General features: G+C 49.4%; 1 protein-coding gene across 8 annotated transcripts in view; it reads left to right on the forward strand.

The window, feature by feature from the left end:
- The first annotated feature begins 232 nt into the window (after positions 1 to 232).
- The window catches only part of ASAP3 (ArfGAP with SH3 domain, ankyrin repeat and PH domain 3), a 56,271-nt gene continuing 33,227 nt past the window's right edge, over positions 233 to 23,276 (forward strand). Inside the window, exon 1 of one of the 8 annotated variants that reach the window (XM_055096588.2) lies at positions 233 to 373. In XM_055096588.2, coding sequence (XP_054952563.1) covers positions 305 to 373 — 69 coding nt within the window. In that variant the 5' untranslated portion in view covers positions 233 to 304. Of the gene's footprint in view, positions 374 to 569; positions 841 to 23,276 lie in introns of those variants that run through there. The other 7 variants (XM_008963114.4, XM_008963115.4, XM_008963116.4 and 4 more) reach the window with 7 other exon arrangements.

The raw sequence follows: 23,276 nt of genomic DNA on the forward strand, positions 1-23,276 counted from the left end.
GGCGGCGGGGGTTATCAGGAGGGAGTCCCCGGATGCCTGCAAAGCTGAGGCTGAGAGCTGGGCGTACGCAGCAAAGGAGGGGTGGGGCGATTCGGGGCGGAGCGAGGCAAGGAGATTGGGCGGGACTGGGGAGAGAGGAGGGAAGGGTGGCGGGGGGGTGGTAGGGCAGAAGGGGCGAGGTCATGGGGAACTCGGAACGAATCAGCAGAGGAGGGAGGAAGAGGGAGGGGGCTCTAAGACTCGGCGCGGAGATGGAGCAGCCTGGGCCGTGCAAGGGAGGAGGATTTGGAAGACCCAGAGCGGGATGAAACGCGACAGAGCCCTGAAGGGGCAGGGATGGGGGAAGGCGGAAGAGTTTCGACTGAGGCCAGGGGTGGGGCATCGAGCCAGGGGGCGGGGTCTGAGGCGGTGAGGGGCTGGGGGCGTGGCCGAGGGGGCCGGCGAGGAGCCGGGGAAGCGGCCTGACGCGGTGCGGGGCCGGGACCGGGGCCGGATCCTGGACCTTGGCGGTGGAGGACGGCGAGGAGCCGGGGGCGGGGCCGTCCCAGCTGAGGAGCGGAGAGAGGCTGGAGGGTCGGGGGCGGGGCGTGCGGAGGGGCGGGGCGTGTGGAGGCCGGGACGGCGCCCCCGGCCGGCGGTGAGGCCGGCTCAGCGCGGAGCAGCTCAGTGCCCCCCGCGCCCCGCTCCGGCAGCCCCACGCTCGCGCCCGCCATGCCGGAGCAGTTCAGCGTCGCCGAGTTCCTGGCCGTCACCGCGGAGGACCTCAGCTCCCCGGCTGGGGCCGCCGCCTTCGCCGCCAAGATGCCCCGGTACCGAGGGGCGGCGCTGGCGCGGGAGGAGGTGAGGGGGCCGAGGCGGGAGGGGTCGGGGGTCGGCGCCGGGCCTGGCCTTGACCTCCACAGGCGTGTCGCACCCGAGCTGCGATGGCCCTTCACCGCGCCCCGAAACCTGCCCCCTCCCTAGGTCTGGGAGGACCGAGCGCATCTCCAACAGCTGCGTCCTCACCGTCGAGGCGGGGGGAGGCCCGAGGGACCGTTTTGGGGGGCCTCGAGGTCTCTTCGATGACAAACTCCACAGGTCGGGGGACGTACCCCAAGTGCCCCGCGTGACCGCCTCATCACATATGTGTTTGCCTAGCGCCTTCCAGCCTCAGTTTGCGTTTTCATTTTCGGAGCCCCACAAGTGTGCCCCCCGAGTCACTCCCCTTCTGAGAGGCAGGCTTCCCGCCTCAGTCCTGAACTTTCTTCTCCCCCGGCTGCAGAGAGGCCCCCTCCCCCTTGCGGCTGGTTCGGAGATTTGGCCCGCGTTTGTGGAATGAATGCGGATGGGAAGGCGCCAGGAGCCGGGGTTCACCTTGGCCGGGCTGTTGGCAAGTTTATCGTCTCCTCTCCCCTCCCCTCTCCTCTTTGTCTTTCCCAGCAAAGCGTCCCAGGCCTTTTCTTTCGGTCTTGCAGGCTGCCCCACCCCATTCCCATGCTCTTCGGAGTTCCTTCCATTCCTCTTCTCTGAACCTGCTGCAGCTTTCCGCAGCTCCTCTGCAAAGAATATTCTAGGACAGACACCCCGTGGCCTTGGTCCAACGGAGAATAATGTGTTTTTGCAGCTCCCCATCCAAAGGATGCCCTCAATTTGGGTGGCATTTTGGACCTCAGCAACGGCTCTAGCCTTCCACCCTTCACCTTAAGTGTACTAGGCACCCACTGCGCGGCAGATACAAAGCTCAGTAGTTCATAACACCCTGCGCCAGTGTCAGGAAATCTGTCCTCTTCTTCTCTCTTGTCAGGCTGACCCTCCATCTCGGAGTCTGTTTGTATCACTTTGTAAGGGTGATAGAGGATTGTGGAAGGAGCATCGACTTTGGGGAAGGCAGACCTTTTTTCTTTTTTCTTTTTTTTTGAGACGGAGTCTCGCTGTGTCGCCCAGGCCGGAGTGCAGTGACGCGATCTTGGCTCAATGCAAACTCCGCCTCCCAGGTTCACACCATTCTCTTGCCTCAGCCTCCTGAGTAGCTGGGACTACAGGCGCCCGCCACTACGCCTGGCTAATTTTTTTTGTATTCTTAGTAGAAACGGGGTTTCACCGTGTTAGCCAGGATGGTCTCGATCTCCTTTCCTCATGATCCGCCCGTCTCGGCCTCCCAAAGTGCTGGGATTACAGGCGTGAGCCACCGCGCCGGCCAAGGCAGACCTTTTTTCAAACGCTGGCTCTGCAGTTTGCCATTTGGGTGAACGTGGGCATGTGACCTGTTCTGTCATCTGTGGAATGGGGGTAATATTGTGTACCTCATAATGTGTACCTCACATGAGACAATGCATATAAAGCATGCATCTTTTTTTTGGAGACAGAGTCTTGCTCTGTCTCCCAGGCTGGAGTACAGTGGTGCGATCTCGGCTGACTGCAATCTCTGCCTCCCGGGTTCAAGCAATTCTCATTCCTCAGCCTCCCAAGCAGCTGGAATTACAGGCATGCTCCACCACACCCGGCTAATATTTGTATTTTCAGTAGAGACAGGGTTTCACCATGTTGGTCAGGCTGTTCTTGAACTCCTGAGCTCAGGCAGTCTATCCGCCTTGGCCTCTCAAAGTACTAGGATTATAGGTGTGAGCCGCTGCACCGGCCCATGCCTCTTGATAAATGGAATGATTATCGTCAGATTAATCGGCAGATCTCTTTAGACAGTGATTGGGTCTCTTTTGTCTTCATTTGTCTCACAGAGCCTCACCTTGTCTCATTTGTCTCACGGAGCCTAGCCTACTACTTTGCACATAGTAGGGGTACATGTTTTATTAAAATAAGAAGCAGCCGGTCAGATTTGGCTTCCTTCCTTGGGCAGAACCAGTAGCTTGGAGTCCACTGCCTGTGGATGTGGGTTATATTTTACTGTGGGGCTCACAGGGAAACACTGCTGTCCAGCCCTTCCTTTGGAGAGCTTCCTGAGATTTGTCTTCATAGCCTCACATTTCGTGACCCAGAATAGCTCAGTGCCATCCACATTCTTAGGGATTTCATGGTTCATCCTCCTCCCCAGGTTGTTCATTAGAATCTTAGAGCAGGAGAAGGGGCTCCAATATGAACCTTATCCATGGACAGAAATGCCCATTTATGCCCATACATCTGGCCTTGCCTGGCTGTGTAAGTGTAAGCACTGTGTGTTGGGGGAGGGACCCTTAGAATGGGTCTGGAGGCCACAGCAGGCTCTGTTCAGGGCTCAGCTTTGCCCCAGTTCAGGCAAGACAAAACCCATACTCCTTTGCCTTCAGATTTTTGGTTTGGTGCATGTAGAGGTTCATTGTTACAACAGAAAGGCTTGCGGCGCCCAAACACAGCTTTTCTCTTCAGCATCTCAGGGCCCAAAAAGTTAGAGTCTGAACTTTGGATTAGACTTCCCTGAGGTTTCCTGTTTGGTTTTGCATTTGCATTTATATTTTGCGATTACATTGTGTTTGCATATAGTTTGATGCTGCAATTTTTTCCCCCAGTTCTGGGCTTGACTAACCCACCCCCAGGCTTGTAGCTCTATTTGACTGAATCAAAATGCAACTGATTCTTAAGTCAAGTCTTCCAGTTCTGACTGGTTTCCTAGGAGTAACTAGGGACCCTGTCCTGGGACTCGCAGCCCTTTTGTACAGTCCTGCTGGGAAGGACCCTGGGCAGATCACAGGAAACTAGAATGTCAGGGCTGAGGGACCCTTTTAAGATAGAGACCAGCTAGAAACTCTCTCAGATAAGATGGAGTAACTGATGTCCAGAGAGGCCAAGAGACTTGGCCAAGTTCCTGTGGCTGGATAGTGGGAAAGTTAGCATTTCTACCCACGTATTCTACCCCCGGTCCTGTTCTCTTTCCTTTTAAAGTCCATCTGTCTGTCCTCCCTACGTAACTTCTCTGAACCTTGTTATTTTATCCTTAAAATGGATCTCTTAATCACTCCCTGCTTACCTTACTGGGTTGTTAAAGTTTTTTGTGTTCAATTATGAAGCACCATGCAAATGTGAGGGAGTATATTAAGATAGTCATTACGTCAACCAGCCTCTTCCTGTCTTGGGCCCCTTTATGCCCATCATCTCATTGATATTCACAACAACAGGTGAAACCGGGCCTAGGGCAGTGGAGGCAGCTGCCCTGTGTCACACAGTGGGTCTCTCTGACTCTGCTGTGCTCTGCCTGGGCTCTGTCCAGCTCTCTGTGCCATCTCTATGGACATAAAGGACACTAAGGACATAAAGATGCTACTTTGATTTGCTGACTGACTAGGGAGAAGTAGCCTGTTACAGGGAGATCAGTAAGAACCCCAGGAGTTTGTCCTGAGTCCCCAGAGAAAGGTACAGTCAATGCCATAAGAGGCAAGTGGAGCAGGAGAGGGAGAGAGCAGTAAGGACTGGTGCAATGAGGGAGAAGTTCCTGGAGGAGGTGACACTTCCAGGTGGAAGGATAGATGAACCCCATTTATCGGAGAGGACAAGGGAGTGAATTCAGAGACTGGTGGGAAGAGAGCATATTGGGAACCAAGTAAGCCATTTTGACCAGAGCTAAGAATTCATACTATATTGTGTGCCTCAAACTGCTAGTGGACACACCCCCTCCAGTAGGTCTCAGATGAAGCAGTCTGCCACAAATAGGAGATCTTCAAAGGCTTGTTTTGTATATATTTTTGAAATTTTAAAAGAAAGTTTTAATTGGACAAGTGGCATAATTTATTATTATTTTATTTTTTGAGACAGGGTCTCACTCTGTCACCCAGGCTAGAGTACAGTGGCACAATCATGGCTCACCACAGCCTCAACCTCCTGCACTCAGGTGATTTTCCCACCTCAGCCTCCTGAGTAGCTAGGATTACTGGCGCCGGCTTAATTTTTGTATTTTTTGTAGGGTTGGGGTTTCACTATGTTGCCCGGCTGGTCTTGAACTCCTGGGCTCAAGTGATCTGCCCACCTCAGCCTCCAAAAATGTTAGGATTACAGGCGTGAGCCACTATGCTCGGCCAGGGCATAATTTGTAATAAGTAATTTAAAACATAACAGAAAAGGCCTATGAACAACTATCTCAATCCCTGTATTCTCCCCAGAGGTAATTGCTATGGAAATGTACATGCTTCCCAATGTATGTCCCCATGGAAAATATATTATCAGTGGGGGAATGGGAGTGGCTGGGGGAATGTTTACCTAAATTGGTATCAGGTCTTATAATGCACAGTTTAAATTGTTTTGGAGTTACATTTTTCTTTTCCTTTGTGACTTTTGCTTTTCTGAATCTTGTTTTAGAAAGGATTTCCTTCTTAATTTTTAATATTCTTGTGAATTTTACAGTTTGCTTTGTAAAATGTATTTTAGTGTTAAAATTGTGTAATCTTAGAGATTGTTTGCAAGAAACATAAACCCTGTCAAGCTTGTTTCTGTTGGAGGGAAATTTGTTTGTTTGTTTTTTGATCGTCAGAGAAGAAGATTGAGGGAAATTGGCTTTAAAGAATTAGAGGTGCCTCATGAGACTGAAGAGCCGGAGGTAAAAGTACACCTCTCCAGGGCCTGGAACTGGAGGCTGGGAAGTTGTCAGGAACTAAGGCAGCTGCTTCGTCATTCTTGTTCTCTCCTGCCTCTGCTTCCCTCTGCACATCTGATCAGTGCTTTCGCTCATTCATCATCACATAGGCCCCAAAGCACAGCCCCCATGCTCACGTGACCTCACTGGGCCAGTGTCTAAAGGTAACCGGACACTAGATTGAGCCAGTCTCATGTCCCACTTCCAAGTTTCTGGCAGAGGTTGACAGCCCAGCCCAGCTTCTGGATTGGGTCCAGTGGCTGGGTCTCCACCCCTGGTTTCATCAGCAGAGGTCATGGAGGGAAAGTGACAGGCAGGGTAAACATGGCCATTGAGACCTATGGTGTGGGAGGGGGCGCTTCTCAGAGAAGAGGGGCAGGGCCTGGAAAATCCCCTCAGAAGTATCTATGGCGATTCCTCTTTATTTCACACAGTCCAGGTTCCAGGGAGAGGTGCTGTGTCCATCCTGTTCTGTACCTCCCTGGTTTAGATCATTTATGCATACTCTCAGGTATAGAAGAACCCCTTTAGAAAACTCAGGTATAGGAGTTTTTTCATTTTTTATTTTTTTATTTTTTTTTGAGACAGAGTCTCACTCTGTCATGCAGGCTGGAGTGCAGTGGCACGATCTCAGCTCACTGTGACCTCCACCTCCCAGGTTCACGCCATTCTTCTGCCTCAACTTCCCGAGTAGCTGGGACTACAGGTGCCCACCACCACGCCCGGATAATTTTTTGTATTTCTAGTAGAGACAGGGTTTCACCGTGTTAGCCAGGATGGTCTTGTTCTCCTGACCTCGTGATCCGCCCGCCTCGTCCTCTCAAAGTGCTGGCATTACAGGCATGAGCCACTGCACCTGGCTGGAGTTTTTTTTTAAGATGGAGTTTCACTCTTGTCACCCAGGCTGGAGTGCAATGGCACGATCTGGGCTCACTGCAACCTCCACTTCCCAGGTTCAAGCGATTCTCCTGCCTCAGCCTCCCGAGTAGCTGGGATTACAGGCGCCTGCCACCATGCCTGGCTAATTTTTGTATTTTCAGTAGAGATGGGGTTTTGCCATGTTGGCCAGGCTTGTCTCAAACTCCTGACCTCAGGTGATCCACCCACCTCGGCTTCCCAAAGTGCTGGGATTACAGGCGTGAGCCACTGTGCCCAGCAGTTTAAAAGATTTAAAAGATGAGATTAGAATGCTAAGGGGGTGCAGCAAGACTTGGAGGGTTTTGAATGCCAATTGAGCATTCTGACTTTTTGTTGGGCAGTGTGGACCAGTGGACCCAATCATGTTGCTCAAGGAATGGATGGGGTTGGCCCTGCCAGCATAGTGCCTGGGGGACTGCTCCATGCCAGGCCCTGTATGAGGCACTGGGCAGATGCATCGCTCAGTTAGAGATGCAGTCCCTGCCCTGTGGACCTTACAGTCTTCTGGCAAAGCCCAACAGTAAGCAGGTAAACAAATAAGTCACAGCCGGGTGCAGTGGCTTATGCCTGAATGCCAGCACTTTGGGAGGCCGAGGTGAGAGGATCACTTGAGCCCAGGAGATTGAGGCTGCAGTGAACTCCGATGGTGCCACTGCATGCTAGCCTAGGTGATAGAGCAAGACCCTGTCTCCAAAACAAAACAAAACAAACAGAAAGAACAAATAAGTCAGAAGTTGCTCATTGTACTAAGTGGCACGAAGACTCATCCTCCTCGTCAAGGCCTTCTTTGAGGTTTGTTCTGGGTCCTCATCTCTTCAGGGAATCTTGTCCACACGTGTGGCCTTAGTTACCTCCCATCTCCAGGTGACTCACACATTTGTACCTGTAGCCTAGATCCTCATGTCCCAGTGCATACTTGACCACACTCCTAACTTCCCTCAGGCTCCCTTCCAGAGCTGTTTTCACAATGAGTGGTGCGACCTCTCACCTCCACGTGTGCCCCTCATCACCAAGGATCATCTTCTTTTTTTTTTTTTTTTTTTGAGATGGAGTCTCACTCTGTTGCTCAGGCTGGAGTGCAGTGGCATGATCTCGGCTCACTGCAACCTCTGTCTCCTGGGTTCAAGTTAGTCTCCTGCCTCAGGCTCCCCAAGGCAGATGGATCACTGGAGGTCAGGAGTTCGAGACCAGCCTGGCCAACGTGGCGAAACCCTGTCTCTCCTAAAAATACAAAAATTAGCTGGGTATGGTGGCACGTGCCTGTAATCCCAGCTACTTGGGAGGCTGAGGCACGAGAATTGCTTGAACCCGGGAGGTGGAGGTTGCAGTGAGCCCAGGTCACGCCATTGTACTCCAGCCTGGGCGACAGAGCAAGACTCTGTCCCCCGACAAAATATTATTTTATTAAGATCTAATTTGTCAATAGATTTTGACTTCTATGAGAATAGAAACTAATCTCACTGTTGTGTCCCTAGTATTTACCATAGAACCATAGTGTGTTTTCAGAAAATGTTGGTTGAATAACAAATAAATGAAAGAAAAAAAAAAACTGAAAAGGAGCATTCATAGAGAATAATGGTATGGGGGTGCTCCAGATGGAGGGGACCTCTTAGGCAAAGGCCCTGAGGCAGTAAAGAAGCTGAAATATATGTGACCCTGAAAGGGGGCCCAAGGGGCAAAAGCACTGAGATGGGCAAAGGGAAGAGTGGCACCTGCTGAGTTTGGGTGGTGGTGGCAAGGCCATATTCAAGTTTGATGGCCCTGGTAGTGAGTTTAAGTTTTATTTAGTACACAGGCAAGCAGCATAATCCAGTTTATATTTTAGAAAGATCATATCAGTTGCTGTATGGAAACTAGATTGGAAGGGCCAGGAGGGGACCCAAGGAGGCCATGCTGTTATTTAGGGAAGAGATGATGGTGGTGTGGATCGGGTTGTGGTTGGTGGAGGAGGAGAGAAGTGCACAGATTGTAGAAGTGTTTTATAAGCAGTCAAGATTTGTCGATGGAGTACATGTGGGCAGTGCTCAAGATTGGGTCCCACATTTCTTTTTTTCTTTTTTTTTTTTTTTTTTGTTTGATTGGGATGGAGTCTCACTGTATTGCCCAGGCTGGAGTTCAGTGGCACCATCTCGGCTTACTGCAACCTCCACCTCCCGGGTTCAAGCGATTCTCCTGCCTCAGCCTCCCAAGTACCTGGGGCTACAGGCGCCCGCTACCACACCCAGCTAATTTTTGTATTTTTAATAGACATGAGGTTTCACCATGTTGGCCAGGCTGTTCTCAAACTCCTGACCTCAAATGATCTGCCCGCCTCAGCCTCCCAAAGTGCTGAGATTACAAGTGTGAGCCACTGTGCCCGGCCTTAAATTTCTGATGGAAGGGTGCCATATACCGAGAAGGGGAAATCTGGCAGGGGAACAGGTTTGGGGAGAAATCAAGAATTCTATTTTTTTTTTTAATTTTTTGTTTTTTAGAGACAGGGTCTCCTTCTTTTGCCCAGGCTGGAATGCAGTGGTGCAGTCATAGCTCACCACAGCCTTGAATTCCTGGGCTTAAGCAATCCTCATGCTTCCACAGGCACATGCCACCACATCCATGCTAATTTGTTTCTTCTCTTGGTAAAGATGAGGTCTCGCTGTGTTGCCTAGGCTGGTTTCAAACTCCTGGGCTTAAGTGATCCTCTTGCCTTGGCCTCCCAAAGTGTTAGGGTTACAAGCATGAGCCACTTGTGCCTGGCCAAGAATTCTATCTGTATATCTTTATAGGTCTTGAGACATCCAAGTGGAGATGTCAAGAAGGCAGTATGTGAGTTTGGAATTCAAAGGAGCGGGCTGGAGATACACATTTGAGAGCTGTTAGCATCGAGACAGTGGGTTTCAAACCTGCATCTGTGTCAGAATCACTTGGCGTCATTCCCAGAGAGTATGATTCAGTGGTGGTATCTTAGGCTTTTTATGGCAAGCAAGAGAAACCATCCTGGGCTGATTTAAGCAGAAAAGGGCTGCACTGAAAGGGAATGTTCAGTAGTTCACAGAATTTCTGGGAAGTTGGAAAACTGGGGCTGGGCAGCAGGCAGGATCTCAGCCAAAATCATGCCACTGAGCCAGTTTGGCAGGACACTGCTGCCACACACTAAATGCCATCGCTGTGTCACTGTCCCCTGAACGCTAGACACCATTGCTGTGGTTGCCACCAGCATTGGAATGGATCTTCCACTGTGCTCCTGATTCAAAGTCTGTAGTGAGGGCTTCTGATTGGTTGAGCTTAGGTGTAAGGGAGGCTGGAAAAGCAAGAATTTGTTGTTTTCAGCTTTCACAGGAGGTGAACTCTGCCAAGACCTGTGCAGTGAGGAAGTCCCCAGACATAGGAAGGAGGTCAGATGCCAGACTGGCACACAATGACAGATGTACTTGACAGCAAGTTTGCCAGCTTGTGGGATTGTCTGGGAATCTGCATTTAAACCAGCACCCTGGAAATTCCCATGCAGGTGCTGCCTGAACCACATTTGCATCCATTGCTTGAACTGGTACTTAAAGCTGTGGGGGCTGGGCGCGGTGGCCCACACCCGTAATCCCAGCACTTTGGGAGGCTGAGGCAGGGGGACCACTTGAGGTCAGGAGTTTGAGACCAGCCTGGCCAACATGGCGAAACCCCGTCTCACTAAAAATGCAAAAAATTAGCCGGGCGTGGTGGCACGCACCTGTAGTCCCAGCTATTCGGAGGCTGAGGCAGGAGAATCGCTTGAACCCGGGAGGTGGAGGTTGCAGTGAGCCGAGATTGTGCCACTGCGCTCCAGCCTGGGTGAAAGGGCAAGACTGTGTCTCAAAAAAATAAAAAAACAAAAAATAAATAAAGCTGTGGAATGGACAAGATCACCTAGAGAGAGGAACGAAGAAGGCCCAGACCCAAGCCCTGGGGACCCTCGGTATCAAGAGATTGGGATAGGAAGAGGAATTAATAAAGGAGACCAAGAACGGGCTGTCAGTGGGGAAGGAAGGAAATAAGACAGTGTTGTGCCTCAGAAGCCAGGAGAGAAGTGTTCCGAGGAGAAGGGGTGCTCGGCTCTGTTAGATGCTGCCCAGATGCCCAGAGGTAAAATAAGACAATGACAGAGACACAGCCTCTGGCTTTGGCAACACGGAGGTCATTGGGAACTTTAAGAGCAGATTTATGGCTCACGCCTGTAATCCCAGCAGTTTGGGGGACTGAGGCGGGTGGATCACCTGAGGTCAGGAGTTCGAGACCAGCCTGGCCAACATGGCAAAACCCCATCTCTACTAAAAATACAAAAATTAGCCAGGCAAGGTGGCAGGCACCTGTAATCCCAGCTACTCAGGAGGCTGAGGCAGGAGAATTGCTTGAACCCGGGAGATGGATGTTTCAGTGAGCCGAGATTGTGCCACTGCAGACACAGCAAGGCTCCATCTCAAAAAAAAAAAAAAAAAAAAAAAAGAGCAGATTTAATGCCATTTTCGCCTCCACACCATCCTGGACTGATTTGAGGAGGGGGCAGATGAGAAGTTCTCCCTAGAAGGGGAGCAGAGACATAGGGTGTGGCTAGGGCCCTGGGATCAGCAGGGTTTTCTAGGATGGACTGGGGACCCAACTCCACTGAACCAGCCTCCTCCCTACCAACAGCCTCTGCACAGGGGGCCGAGGGTCTTCCCAGAGTTGTCAACCTTGAGCCTGTCTCTCAAAGTCTCCTTCTCTCCCCAGATTTGTCTTTTTTTGTGCTCACTTCCTTGCCTAGTGTTCAGCTGTTTCTGGCCACTGAGGTGCAAGGAGACAGATGACTCAGGCAGATTTGGAGGCAGAAACTGTAACTTTAGGTCAGAGCAGAAGGAACATGCTTTCCCTGAAGGCAATTTGATCATATCATTCTCAGACAAGATGCTGCTAGAAGGTCCCTTCAGTGAGCCTAGAACTTGGGCCCAGGGCAGATGAGGGAGTGAGACCCACAGGGGCACAGTGAGTGGCTTCTGTGACTCTAGGTCAGGGCCCTGGAAAAACTGATTCCACCTCACCAACGTCACAGGAGGTGCTTTGGAGGGCATGGGAGGCTGAGCTGGGAACAGCTGCTGAAGGTTCTCTGACTTGACTGGTTTTAGACCTTGAAAGAGCTTTTAAGAATCTCAGCTGCTGCGGGCTACACCCAGACCCACTGAATCAGAATCTCCCAGGGGCGAGGCCTGGGCAAGTGTGCAGTTCAGAAGTTCCCAGGTAACTGATGAGCAGTTGGGGTGAAAACTATTGTGGTAAGCTATTGCATGCCCACTGAAGGTTAGTAATCCATTAAGCCATATTTACTGAACGCCTGTGGTGTACAAAGGCAGGCTCTGAGGGCACAGAGAGAACTAGACAAGGTCTCCTTCTGGGTGGGAGGACTCTGCCAGTGAAAAGTTGATTGACAACCTGTAGCATACAGGGATGTGGCTGAGGTCTGTGGTGAGAGTCCAGTAACTAAAGTCAGACGGACTTGGGTTTGAATTCCTATTGGCTGTGTGACTTTGGGCAAATGTCTTAACCTTTCTGAATCTCACTTTTCTGATCTGTGAATTAGGGATGAAGATAACTGTCTTATGGGTTTGTTTGAGGGGATAACACATAGAAAATCTAGCAAGCATGAACCTAGCACGTAACAGGTACTTAGTAATTTTTTAAAATTCCCTCTTACTGTAAACACAAGTACACCTGCACATAGGGTAGTTAAAAAGATCAGGAAACATACAGAGAAAAGAGGAAAGTAATTGCAATAGGGATGAGGTAATTACCATGAGTGAGTGTTGAGATTATTTGTGCGGTCCTGGCACCAGAGCAAAAAGGGAAACCTTATGTACCTTGGAGGTTTTGGGGAATGAACAGCTAAGCCTGATTTTGGACAAGGCAGGGTCTTCCCTCAGCTCTGCCCTTTGCTCTCTGCCTCCTGTTCATTTCTTTGTCAAACATTTGCTGAGGCCAGTGTGGTGGCTCATACCCGTAATCCCAGCACTGTGGGACGCCAAGGTGGGAGGATCACTTGAAGCCAGGAGTTTGAGACCACCCTGGTCTCAAACAACAAAGCAAGACCCTGTCTCTACGAAAACAAAACAAAACATTTGCTGAGAGGCTACCTAGCAGTTCTCAGTCCTGGCTGCACCCTACAATCCCTTAGGTTGCTTTTAGGTAGATTTCTTCTCATTCAGGTAAAATTCACATAACATAAAACTCACCATTTTAAAATGTACAATTCAGTGGCCTTAAGTATATTCACAGTGTTGTGTAGTCATCACCACTATGTAATTCCAGAACATTTCCATCATCCCAAAAAGAAACCCTGTATTGATTAGTAGTTACTCTCCACTCCTTTTCCCCGGCCCCCGACAACTTTCCATCTCTATGGCTTTACCTATTCTGGACAGTTCATGTGAATGAAATCCTACTATATGTGGCCTTTTTTGTCTGATCTCTTTCAGTTGCACAGTGTTTTCAAGGTTCATCCGTGTTGTCTGGGTTGTGTTAAAAAGCAATAAAAATAGGAAAAACAAACACACCAGGCAGTGTTGTAAGCACTTTTCAGATATTAGCACATCATAACACAGGGCCTGTCCAGTTATTTGGATACAGAGAAGGTGTCTGCTGGGCAGGAATAGCTACCGTGAAGCCCTTTCTGTGTGTATTATGCTGGGCCACGTGCTTAAATGCCTGACTGAGTTCAGTCTGATTAGATAGATGCTGTTATTATGCCATTTGACAGATGGGGAACATCTATCAGAGAAGCTGTGTCACTTGCCTCAGGTCACACAGCTAAGAGGACTGGAACCAGAATTTGGACTTTAGGACAGTATGACTTGAAAGCCGGAGTCCTTAACCCTTGCTCTCTTTTCTATATTGCCACTGGGCCTTGCTAGTATGTATTCATACATTTAATCATTCATTCATTCCACGCATGCTTATTAACACCCACATCCTGAGTTTTGTGTTGAGTGCTGCAGATACAAAGGTAAATGAGCCATTCCCTGCCTTTCTGGAGTTTTCAGCCCCGTAGAGATCAGACATGTATGGCAAATAAGGGCCAGGATACTCTAATGAAAGCCTGTAGTGGGCATAGGATGGAATAAAGGTAGGCAGGATCAGTTCTGTTGTGGTGGGAGGGGGTGACCTGTAAGTTGAGTCGGGAAAGATGAAGTCTTTACTAGACAGAATGGGGCAAGGGCCCTCCAGGCAGAGGGAGCAGCATGAGCAAAGGTCTGATGGCTGGAAACAGTTTGGCATATTTAGGAAATTGCCAAGAGTTCAATAGGGATGGTTTTAAGGGACCAGTGATGGATAGCAAGCCCAAGTGGGGGGCAGGGAGGGATTCATCCTGGCCAACAAGGGAACCCAGAAGGTGGGAAGTACTGTTTGCTGCTCTGTCCAAGAGGGCAGGCCAGGTTCTTCCCCAGGATTGGGTGGAATTCAGGGCTTGAGGCCAGGGGTCGGGTAGGAACCTTCCGCGGTTAGTCCAGCAAAGTTCTTGTTTTCTTAGCTCATCACCGCCAAGCAATCTCCTGAGGAAAATCCCAGCCAGGAAACTTGGGGTTTGCAGAGGCCTCAGCATACATCGAGGGTGTGGCTCCCTTCTTGCAACCCCTCTTCCTCCCTGCTTCCCATCACCCCACAAGGGACAGCCGGTAAGGCTGAGCTGGTGAGGCTGAACAAGTGCCCAGGCTGGGAAGACGTCTGCAGAGGCCTGACCAAGGGGCGCACGGCCAGTCACAGGCTCCAGCAGTGCAGGAAGGAAAACAGCAAGAGGCCAGAGGATCCTGAAATAATAAATGTCAGAGCATACAGGAGCCTTCCCTGTCACCACCCAAACCCTTCATTCCGGAAGAGGAGTCAGAGGCTCAGGGTGGGAAGGAGACTGGCCAGGTCACACCGCGAGACAGGGGCAGGGCTGGGGCTGGCCCTGGGTCCTGGCTCCCAGGCCTTGCAGTGTAGCCACCGTAGGGGCTGTGGGGTGGCAAGCAGGGCCAAGGGCCACCTTGGTATGGATGAGGCAGAGGGGTAGCTGGGAAGAGCACTGCCCTCCTCTGGCACCCCCTTCTGCCCCAGCCTGGACTCTCAGGTGCTGGGGGTGGGGCTGATCCAGAGGAAAACCATTTGGAGTCTTTGGCTCACTCTTGCTGGTGGCTGAGGTTGGAGCAGCCTTGTAGGGTATGACTAACCTCAACTGTGTCCTAGCGCTTTGGCCTGGAAGGGGATTTAGAGCTCGTGTCTGTTAGCTCAAAATTGGACAGATGAGGAAACTGAGGCATAGAAGGAGGAAGGAACTCGCTCAGAGGCACACTGAGGGCTTAATGGCAGAGACAGCCCTAAAATTCAGCACTTTCCAGTTCAGGGCTCTTGGTCTCATGGCCTTGTTCTGTATGCAGTAGAAGGCCATTCTCTCAGAATGTTTCTGCAGCACCTCTGAAGATGCCTGGCATCCACCATTAGAAAAAACATTACCTCAATTTCTTTTCACAGCAATCCTTACAGAGATAACTGGGGCTCAGAGAGAGAGGATTTAGCTCGTAGTTTGCTTTAGTGTGATAGCAAGAAAGGGCTCTGGAGGCAGAGGTCTCTGCGTTTCTTAGAACTTCTTACATGACCTTGAGCAAACTGCCTAACCTACCCCAGCCTCAGTTTCTTCATCTGTAAGATGGGGAGGATAATAACTACCTCACAGAGTTGTTGGGAGGAATAGGCCAGGTAACAAACATAAAATGCCTGCCCCAAAGTGAGCAGTCAGTTAGTGGGGCGATAGGTAGTTGAATTCATGCTAATAATAGACTCAAGCTGGGAGCTTGGAATGGGAGTCCTTCCTGTTGGGTGATCTGCTCCAGGCCAGGGCCTGGCTGTGTTCCTATCACCCTGTCATGCCTGGGGGACAAGGCTGAACCCTCTTTGTCCCGCTTGAACATGGATCTGCAGCCGAGCCCTGGAGTTAAACTTTCTATGTTGAGAATTACCAAGTAACTGCCCTGTTCAGAACCCTTCAGGAGCACCCCATCATTTATAGAATAAAACCTAGAGGTTTGGTTAAAAGCATGGACTCTGGAGCCCAACTGCCTGGGTTTGAGTTTATTTTATTTATTATTATTGTAATTATTATTTTTGAGATAGGGTCTCGCTCTGTTGCTCAGGCTGGAGTGCAGTGGTGCAATCAGAGCTCACTGCAGCCTTGAACTCCTGGGCTCAACTGATACCCTACCTTAGCTTCCCAAGTGGCTGGGACTACAGGTGTGTGCCACCATGCCTGGCAAATTGTTTTGTATTTTTTGTAGAGACAGGGTTTCGCCATGTTGCCCAGGCTGGTCTCAAACTTCTGGGCTCAAGCAATCCACCCACTTGGGCCTCCCAAAGTGCTGGGATTACAGGCAGGAGCCACAACACCTGACCTGCATTTTCTATAAATTGGTAATTGGATCTAGAAGTGAGAAGCCCTGGGTTTTTTGTTTTTGTTTTTTTTTTTTTGCTTTTTTTTTTGTACTTTATCATTTTGTTAAATATTTTAAGTGTAACTTGGTTTGCTCATTCAGGTATTGTACTTTTTTTTTTTTTTTTTTTTGAGATGGAGTCTCACTCTGTCACCCAGGCTGGAGTGCAGTGGTGTGATCTCGGCTCACTACAACCTCCACCTCCTGGATTCAAGTGATTCTCCTGCCTCAGCCTCCCAAGTAGCTGGGACTACAAAAATTAGCCACCACACCCGGCTAATTTTTGTATTTTTAGTAGAGATAGGGTTTCACCATGTTGGCTAGGATGGTCTCAAACTCCTGACCTCGTGATCCGCCCACCTCAGCCTCCCGAAGTGCTGGGATTACAGGCGTGAGCCACCGCACCCTGCCAAACGTTGTATTTTTAGCATCATGTTTAATATGTAGTACATATAATTTAATCATCTTTGTGGACACTGGCGTCAAAGACCAAAGAGCCAGGATTCAGCCATCCCACAGGAAAACTTTTTAGCGTTGGAGTTTCATTGATCTTCCCACATCACGTATACTGTTAGTATTGATTGATTGAAAAATATGGGAAAGAACAAATGAATTCAAGAATGCTTTTAAAGGGTTCTGTGTCTTATTGATCATAGAGTTGCACATATTTGGAATGTGGTCAGACTAATTTGTGAAACATTTTTATACTCGTCAGTAGTGCTCATGATAAGTGTGGCTTCACAGTGTCCTGCTAGTAACACCATGGACCTTCAGGGTCTGGGTCCATTGCCTGGAAATGAACAAGGGAGTTAGAGTCTTAACGGTTTAGTTCTCAGGTCCACATTTTGGCTGTGTGAGCTCAGGCAATGATCTTCACTGTTCTGTGCCTCGCTGACTCATCAGCCGGATGGGAACAAAAATGATGACTGCCCCATTAAGATGCTGTGTGTCTGAAATGGTGGGTGTCAAACTCCCTTACAAACTGTAAAGCTCTATACAAGTTTTAGGTTGTATTTTTTTTTCTTTTTCTTTTTTTTTTTTTTTGAGACGGAGTCTCACTCTGTCACCCAGGCTAGAGTGCAGTGGCGTGATCTCGGCTCACTGCAACCTCTGCCTCCCGGGTTCAAGCAGTTCTCTGCCTCAGCCTCCTGAGTAGCCGGGACTACAGGCACCTGCCACCACACCCAGCTAATTTTTTTTGTATTTTTAGTAGAGACGGAGTTTCACCCTCTTGACCAGGGTGGTCTTGAACTCCTGACCTCGTGATCCACCTCCCTCTGCCTCCCAAAGTGCTGGGATTACAGGCATGAGCCACCACGCCGACCTAGTTTGTATTTGTTTCTTAGTTTGTTTGCGTTTCCAGTGAAACCTGGGGCAAGAAACTCACCTGAGCCTTTATTTTGCAGTCTGTAAAATGAGGAGGTAATGTTAGATAATCTCTAATATTCTGTGACTTCGTCTCTTAAGGAACAACACCACAGTCCAAAGCAAAGATAGAAAATGTTTTTCATCTCCTCTGCCAACTCTAGTTTAATTGGTAGAGGCTACCATCATATCTTAACAGAATGATGAACCAAATCCACAGTCAGTGGGGAAAACACTGTGATCGATTAATAATGGCTATAATGGGCCAGGTGTGGTGGCTCACGCCTGTAGTCCCAGCTACTTGGGAGGCTGAGGCAGGAGAATGGCATGAACCCAGGAGGTGGAGCTTGCAGTGAGCCGAGATCACGCCACTGCACTTCAGCCTAGGCGACAGAGCAAGACTCCATTTCAAAAATAGTAATAATAATAATAATAATAATGGCTGTAATGGGCCGGGTGAGGTGGCTCACGCCTGTAGTCCTAGCACTTTGGGAGGCTGAGGCGGGCGGATTACCTGAGGTCAGGAGTTCAAGACCACCCTGGCCAACATGGTGAAACCCCTGTCTCTACTACAGAAAATTAGCCAGGTGCAGTGGCGCATGCCTGTAATCCCAGCTACTCTGGAGGCTGAGGCAGGATAATTGCTTGAACCTGGGAGGCGGAGGTTGCAGTGAACTGAGATCACACCACTGCACTCCAGCCTGGGCTACAGAGCGAGATTTCATCTCAAAATAATAATAATAATAATAATGGCTGTAATGGTCATGGGATGACACAGAAGTGATAACTATGTACTATATTATAATGGTCCAAAGGAATGAATGTCTAATGGTGAAATGTAATCTGTATCTCCCAAGGCCTTAGCTCTAGCAGCTCTGCCCCCTTGGCTGAGTTGCCTTGGTAACCACAGCTGGCTCTGAGAAACCATGGGAATGAAGAATGGGTCCTATTGATGAATCCTGACCCAGAAGGGGGCATGCAGAAGGCCCTTCTAGGCAGGGCAGCTGGGCATGGCCTAGTGCTGCCATCTGTGGTCTTTTGCCTGCAGAGAACACAAACCAGAGAGCCAGAGCATGGTGTGTGTGTGTGTGTGAATGTGTATGTTGGGATCAGGGTAGGGGACACAAAGGGCAGTGCCAGCAGCTGGAATTTAGGCCTTGTTTAGGGCCAGCCAGGGTAGGCTGCCCAAAGGACTCCAGTGGGCTTTCCAAGCGCAGACGTGTCTCTTACACTAAGATGTGTTTCAGCCACCTTTGCCCAGTGCCTGCCAGGCTCTTGCATGGATCCATTGACTCTTAGCTTTGAATGAAATCTAAATAGCTGTCCATTCTAATCCAAAATCCAGTGTCTGAATCACTCTCTAGCACCTAAAGTATTTGAATACTTCAAGTGACAGGGAGCTCACTGCCTTCAGGGGTGGCCTATTCTTCCTTAGAAATGTCCCCTGTTTGAGCTGAAGTCTGTTTCTGCCTCCCTAACTTCCACCTCTCAGTCCTGGGAATCCTCTCTGAGGCCAGCCTGAACAAATCCGTTTTCTTTTCAGTAGGACATCCTTTACAGTGTTTGTATTCGGGGCCTCACCATTGCTGTCAGCCTTGTTTTCCTTGGACAGATCTCCCTCTGTGCCCTGCCTTCTCCCTCTCCTAAGCCTGAGGGGATGGTGAGGGAATATGGTAGAGGTGGTGGAATTGGGATTTAGGTTTGGAGGCAGATCCAGTCCCAGGATCAAATAAGCTGTGCCCCCTAACTTTGTGGGGCAGCTTAGAGATGGGGAAAGAACATTGGCCCTGGATTTGGCTAGTCCTGGATTTAAATTGTAACTCTGGGCCAGGTGCAGTGGCTCATGTCTGTAATCCCAGCACTTTGGGAGGCCGAGGTGGGCAGATCATCTGAGGTCGGGAGTTCGAGACCAGCCTGGTCAAGATGGCGAAACCCTGTCTCTACTAAATACTAAAAATACAAAACTTAGCTGGGCATGGTGGCACACGCCTGTAAACCCAGCTACTCAGGAGGCTGAGGCAGGAGGATCGCTTGAACCCAGGAGGCAGAGGTGGCAGTGAGCTGAGATCGTGTGTCTGCACTCTAGCCTGGGCGAGAGTGAGAGTCTATCCCCCCCCCCAAAAAAAAGAAAGAAAAAAAAGAAAAAAAGTTACAGCTCTGCCACTGTTCATCACTGTGTGACTTGGACATGTTCCTCCTCCTGACAGCTTCATCTTTAAAATGGGAATGGCAATGCCTTCCTCAAAGAGTGGCCAGGATAGTGACAAGTAATGAGGCTGCACAGAGCAGGCACTTGGGACATGCTGCTTGCACTCTCCCTGCCCGGCGGCAGAGGTCTGCTGTGGTCCCTCTCCACCTGTGCTTCCCCACAGCTTGCTGACGAGGATCAACATGGAGTTGGGGCTGTGGGGAGATATGTTTAATTAATTCAGTGAAAGTTGAGAAATTCCTAAACCAAATTCAATTTAATTTTGAAGTAGATAACATTTTTAGTTATCAAATAGTGGACAGTATTCTAAGCACTTTACCTATAGAATTTACTTAATCTCCCCAGTAACCTTATGTGGTATGCAATATTATCATCTTCATTTTATGAATGGGGAAATTGAGGGACTGAGAGATCACATCAGGTACCTGGTGGAGCTGGAATTCAAATCCAGGTAGTTTAGGGACAGCCCCATACTTTTAGCAATGATGATGTACTGCATCTCTGAAGAGAATTAGAACAGTAATTCCCAAACTTTAGCATGCATTAGAATCACCTGGAGGGCTTGTTAAACCACAGATTGCTGGACCTCACCCCCAGATTTTCTGATTCAGCTGGAGAATTTGCTTTTCTAACAAGTTCCTGGATGATGCCTGCTGCTGGTTGAGGGCCCCCACCTTGAGAATCTCTGACTATCAGGGATTAAATGGGCCCACGTGAACCCAGAAGCTGATTTTTTTTTTTTTTTTTTTTTTAAGACAGTGTCTCATTCCGTCACTCAGGCTGGAGTGCAGTGGCATGATTATAGCTTACTGCAACCTCGAACTCCTGGGCTCAAGGGCTCCTCTCACCCCAGCCTCCCAAATAGCTGGGACTACAGGTGTGTGTCACAGCACTTGGCTAATTTTTTTTTAAATTTTTTGTAATGGTCGGGTGCAGTGCCTCATGCCTGTAATCCCAGCACTTTGGGAGGCCAAGACAGGAGGATCACTTGAGGTCAGGAGTTTGAAACCAGCTTGGCCAACATGGCGAAACCCCATCTCTACTAAAAATACAAAAATTAGCCGGGCATGGTGGCGGGCATCTGTAGTCCCAACTACTTAGGAGGCTGAGGCAGGAGAATCGATTGAACCTGGGAAGTGGAGGTTGCAGTGAGCCGAGATCACACCACTGCACTCCAACCTGGGCAACAGAGAGAGACTGTGTCTCAGAAAAAAAAAAATTTTTTTTTTTTTTGGTATAGATCGGGGGCGGGGGGGTCTCACTTTGTTGCCGAGGCTGGTCTTGAACTCCTGGGCTCAAGCGATCCTCTCACCTTGGCCTCCCAAAGTGCTGGGATGATAGGAGGGAGCCGCCACACCTGGCTTTTCCTTCATCTATCTAGTTCCATGGGAAACGAGGGCTGATCTCACACAGAGGCAGAAAACAAACCACAGTAAGAACCATACTCATGTTTTCCAAATGCCTCAAGCCTTGCCATGTTTGTGATCTCATTAAGCCTCACAGTAAGTCTGTGAGTTAAGCAGAGAATGGATTTTTCTGCCTGTAATCCCAGCACTTTGGGAGGCCGAGGCAGGCAGATCACGAGGTCAGGAGTTTGAGACCAGCCTGGCCAACATGGTGAAACCCCGTCTCTACTAAAGATAAAAATTAGCCAGGCATGGTGGCGGGCACCTGTAATCCTAGCTACTCGGGAGGCTGAGGCAGGAGAATCATTTGAACCTGGGAGACGGAGGTTGCAGTGAGCCGAGATTGCGCCATTGCACTCCAGGCTGGGCAACAGGGCGAGATTCCATCTCAAAAATAAAAAAATAAAAAATAAAAATCTATTTTAAAGGAGAGGAAGTTTAGAAAACTAGCTGGGCTAGTATCACCCAAGGAGATAATTTTGGAGATGCTGGGGCTAGAATCTTAGTTACTGACTCATCATTAGCACTCTGGAAACCTCTCTGCCTTTCCCCAAAATACCTTCCTTTCCCCAGGCTACTATCAGAATTGTCTCCTTAAAACTAAATTTTTTTATGAGTGTGTGGGTGAGTGGATTAAAAAAAAAACCACCTGCATTTCTTTAGCTTAAATCTTTGAGCCCTATTATACCACAGGATAGGTGTTATCAACCAGTGTAAATGATTTTCAGATATTTTCTTGAGAAAGGAGTAATTAGAACTTTTCCCTTTTCATGCTCCCTATGGGCACTTGCATGTTCTTAAGTCTGTGGTTCTCTTGAAGGAAGGGGACATGTCTTATGTGTCCCCACCATCTGGCACCATGCCTGGCTGAAACAGTCACCAAGAAATGCTTGTTGAAATGAATGAATGAATGGAGGAACTATGTTCCTGTCCTTGTCCATTCTTCCCAGAGCACGCCTCCCTTCCTGGCAGTCCTACCATTTTTACCAAGCATTCCCTCCCCTCTACCTCATAGTGCAGTCTCTTTAGTCTCTTTTCTGCCTGTCCAGGGGCCAGAGTTAAGCAACACAGCTTAAGGGACGCCTTCCCCATTCCTTCAAAGCAGACATGGCTCTGTTTTCCCTGGACTCCCAGGAACCTTCCATCATAGCCCTCATCACATTGCATGATAAGTGTCTGCTTATAATGGCTTTTTCTTCCCTTCAATGATGATGTTCTTGAGAGCTGAGATTGTGTCTTTTTTGTTTGTTTTTTGAGATGGAGTCTCACACTGCCCTCCTGGCTGGGGTGCAATGGCGTGATCTCAGCTCACTGCAGCCTCCGCCTCCCAGGTTCAAGCGATTCTCCTGCCTCCGCCTCCCGAGTAGCTGGGACTACAGGCACATGCCACCATGCCCGGCTAATTTTTTGTATTTTTAGTAGAGACGTGTTAGCCAGGATGGTCTCGATCTTGACTTCATGATCTGCCAGCCTCAGCCTCCCAAAGTACTGGGATTACAGGTGTGAGCCACCGTGCCCGGCTGAGATTGTGTCTTTTTTACACAGGGTGTAGTGGGCACTCAATAACTAATTGAATGAATAAACAGCCATGTGAACTTGGCTGCCAAGAGCAGTAGGGACGGGAATGGTATCTGGCTGGGAAGCTGTTTCCTGATAGATGTCTGACAAGGGCATCGAAAAACAGTTTGTGGCCGGGCGCGGTGGCTCACGCCTGTAATCCCAGCACTTTGGGAGGCCGAGGCAGGCGGATCATGAGGTCAGGAGATCGAGACCATCCTGGCTAACACGGTGAAACCCCGTCTCTACTAAAAAATACAAAAAATTAGCCGGGCGTGGTGGCGGGCGCCTATAGTCCCAGCTACTCGGGAGGCTGAGTCAGGAGAATGGCGTGAACCCGGGAGGCAGAGCTTGCAGTGAGCCGAGATTGTGCCACTGCACTCCAGCCTGGGCTACAAAGCGAGACTCCATCTCAAAAAAAAAAAAAGAAAAGAAAAACAGTCTGTGAGTGATTCGGGTGACTTGTCTCCCTTTACCAGTTAGAGCTAGTTTCAGCCACGAGTGGCAGAATACCCAGTATAACAGTGGCTCAAATAAGAGATTTCTCTTTCATATTAAAGAATTCCACAGATAAGTAGACTGGGGCTGCTAGGGTAGTTTCCTAATCACTAGGGACAAGGCTGATATCTTGTTGCTCCGCCATCCATAACAAATGGCTTCTACTTCATGGTCCAGGATTGCTGCCTGAGCTCTAGACGTCGCCAGCACATTGTAGCCAGAAGAAAGGGGTGACAGAGGGTACCCTTGCATTCCCCTTTTTTCTTTTGTTTTTTTTTTTTGTGGGGGGGGGGCGTTTGAGACAGGGTCTTGCTCTGTTGCCCAGGCTGGAGTGCAGTGGCACGATCACAGCT

This window comes from Pan paniscus, chromosome 1 (assembly GCF_029289425.2).
Source record: "Pan paniscus chromosome 1, NHGRI_mPanPan1-v2.0_pri, whole genome shotgun sequence".
NCBI lineage: Eukaryota > Metazoa > Chordata > Mammalia > Primates > Hominidae > Pan > Pan paniscus.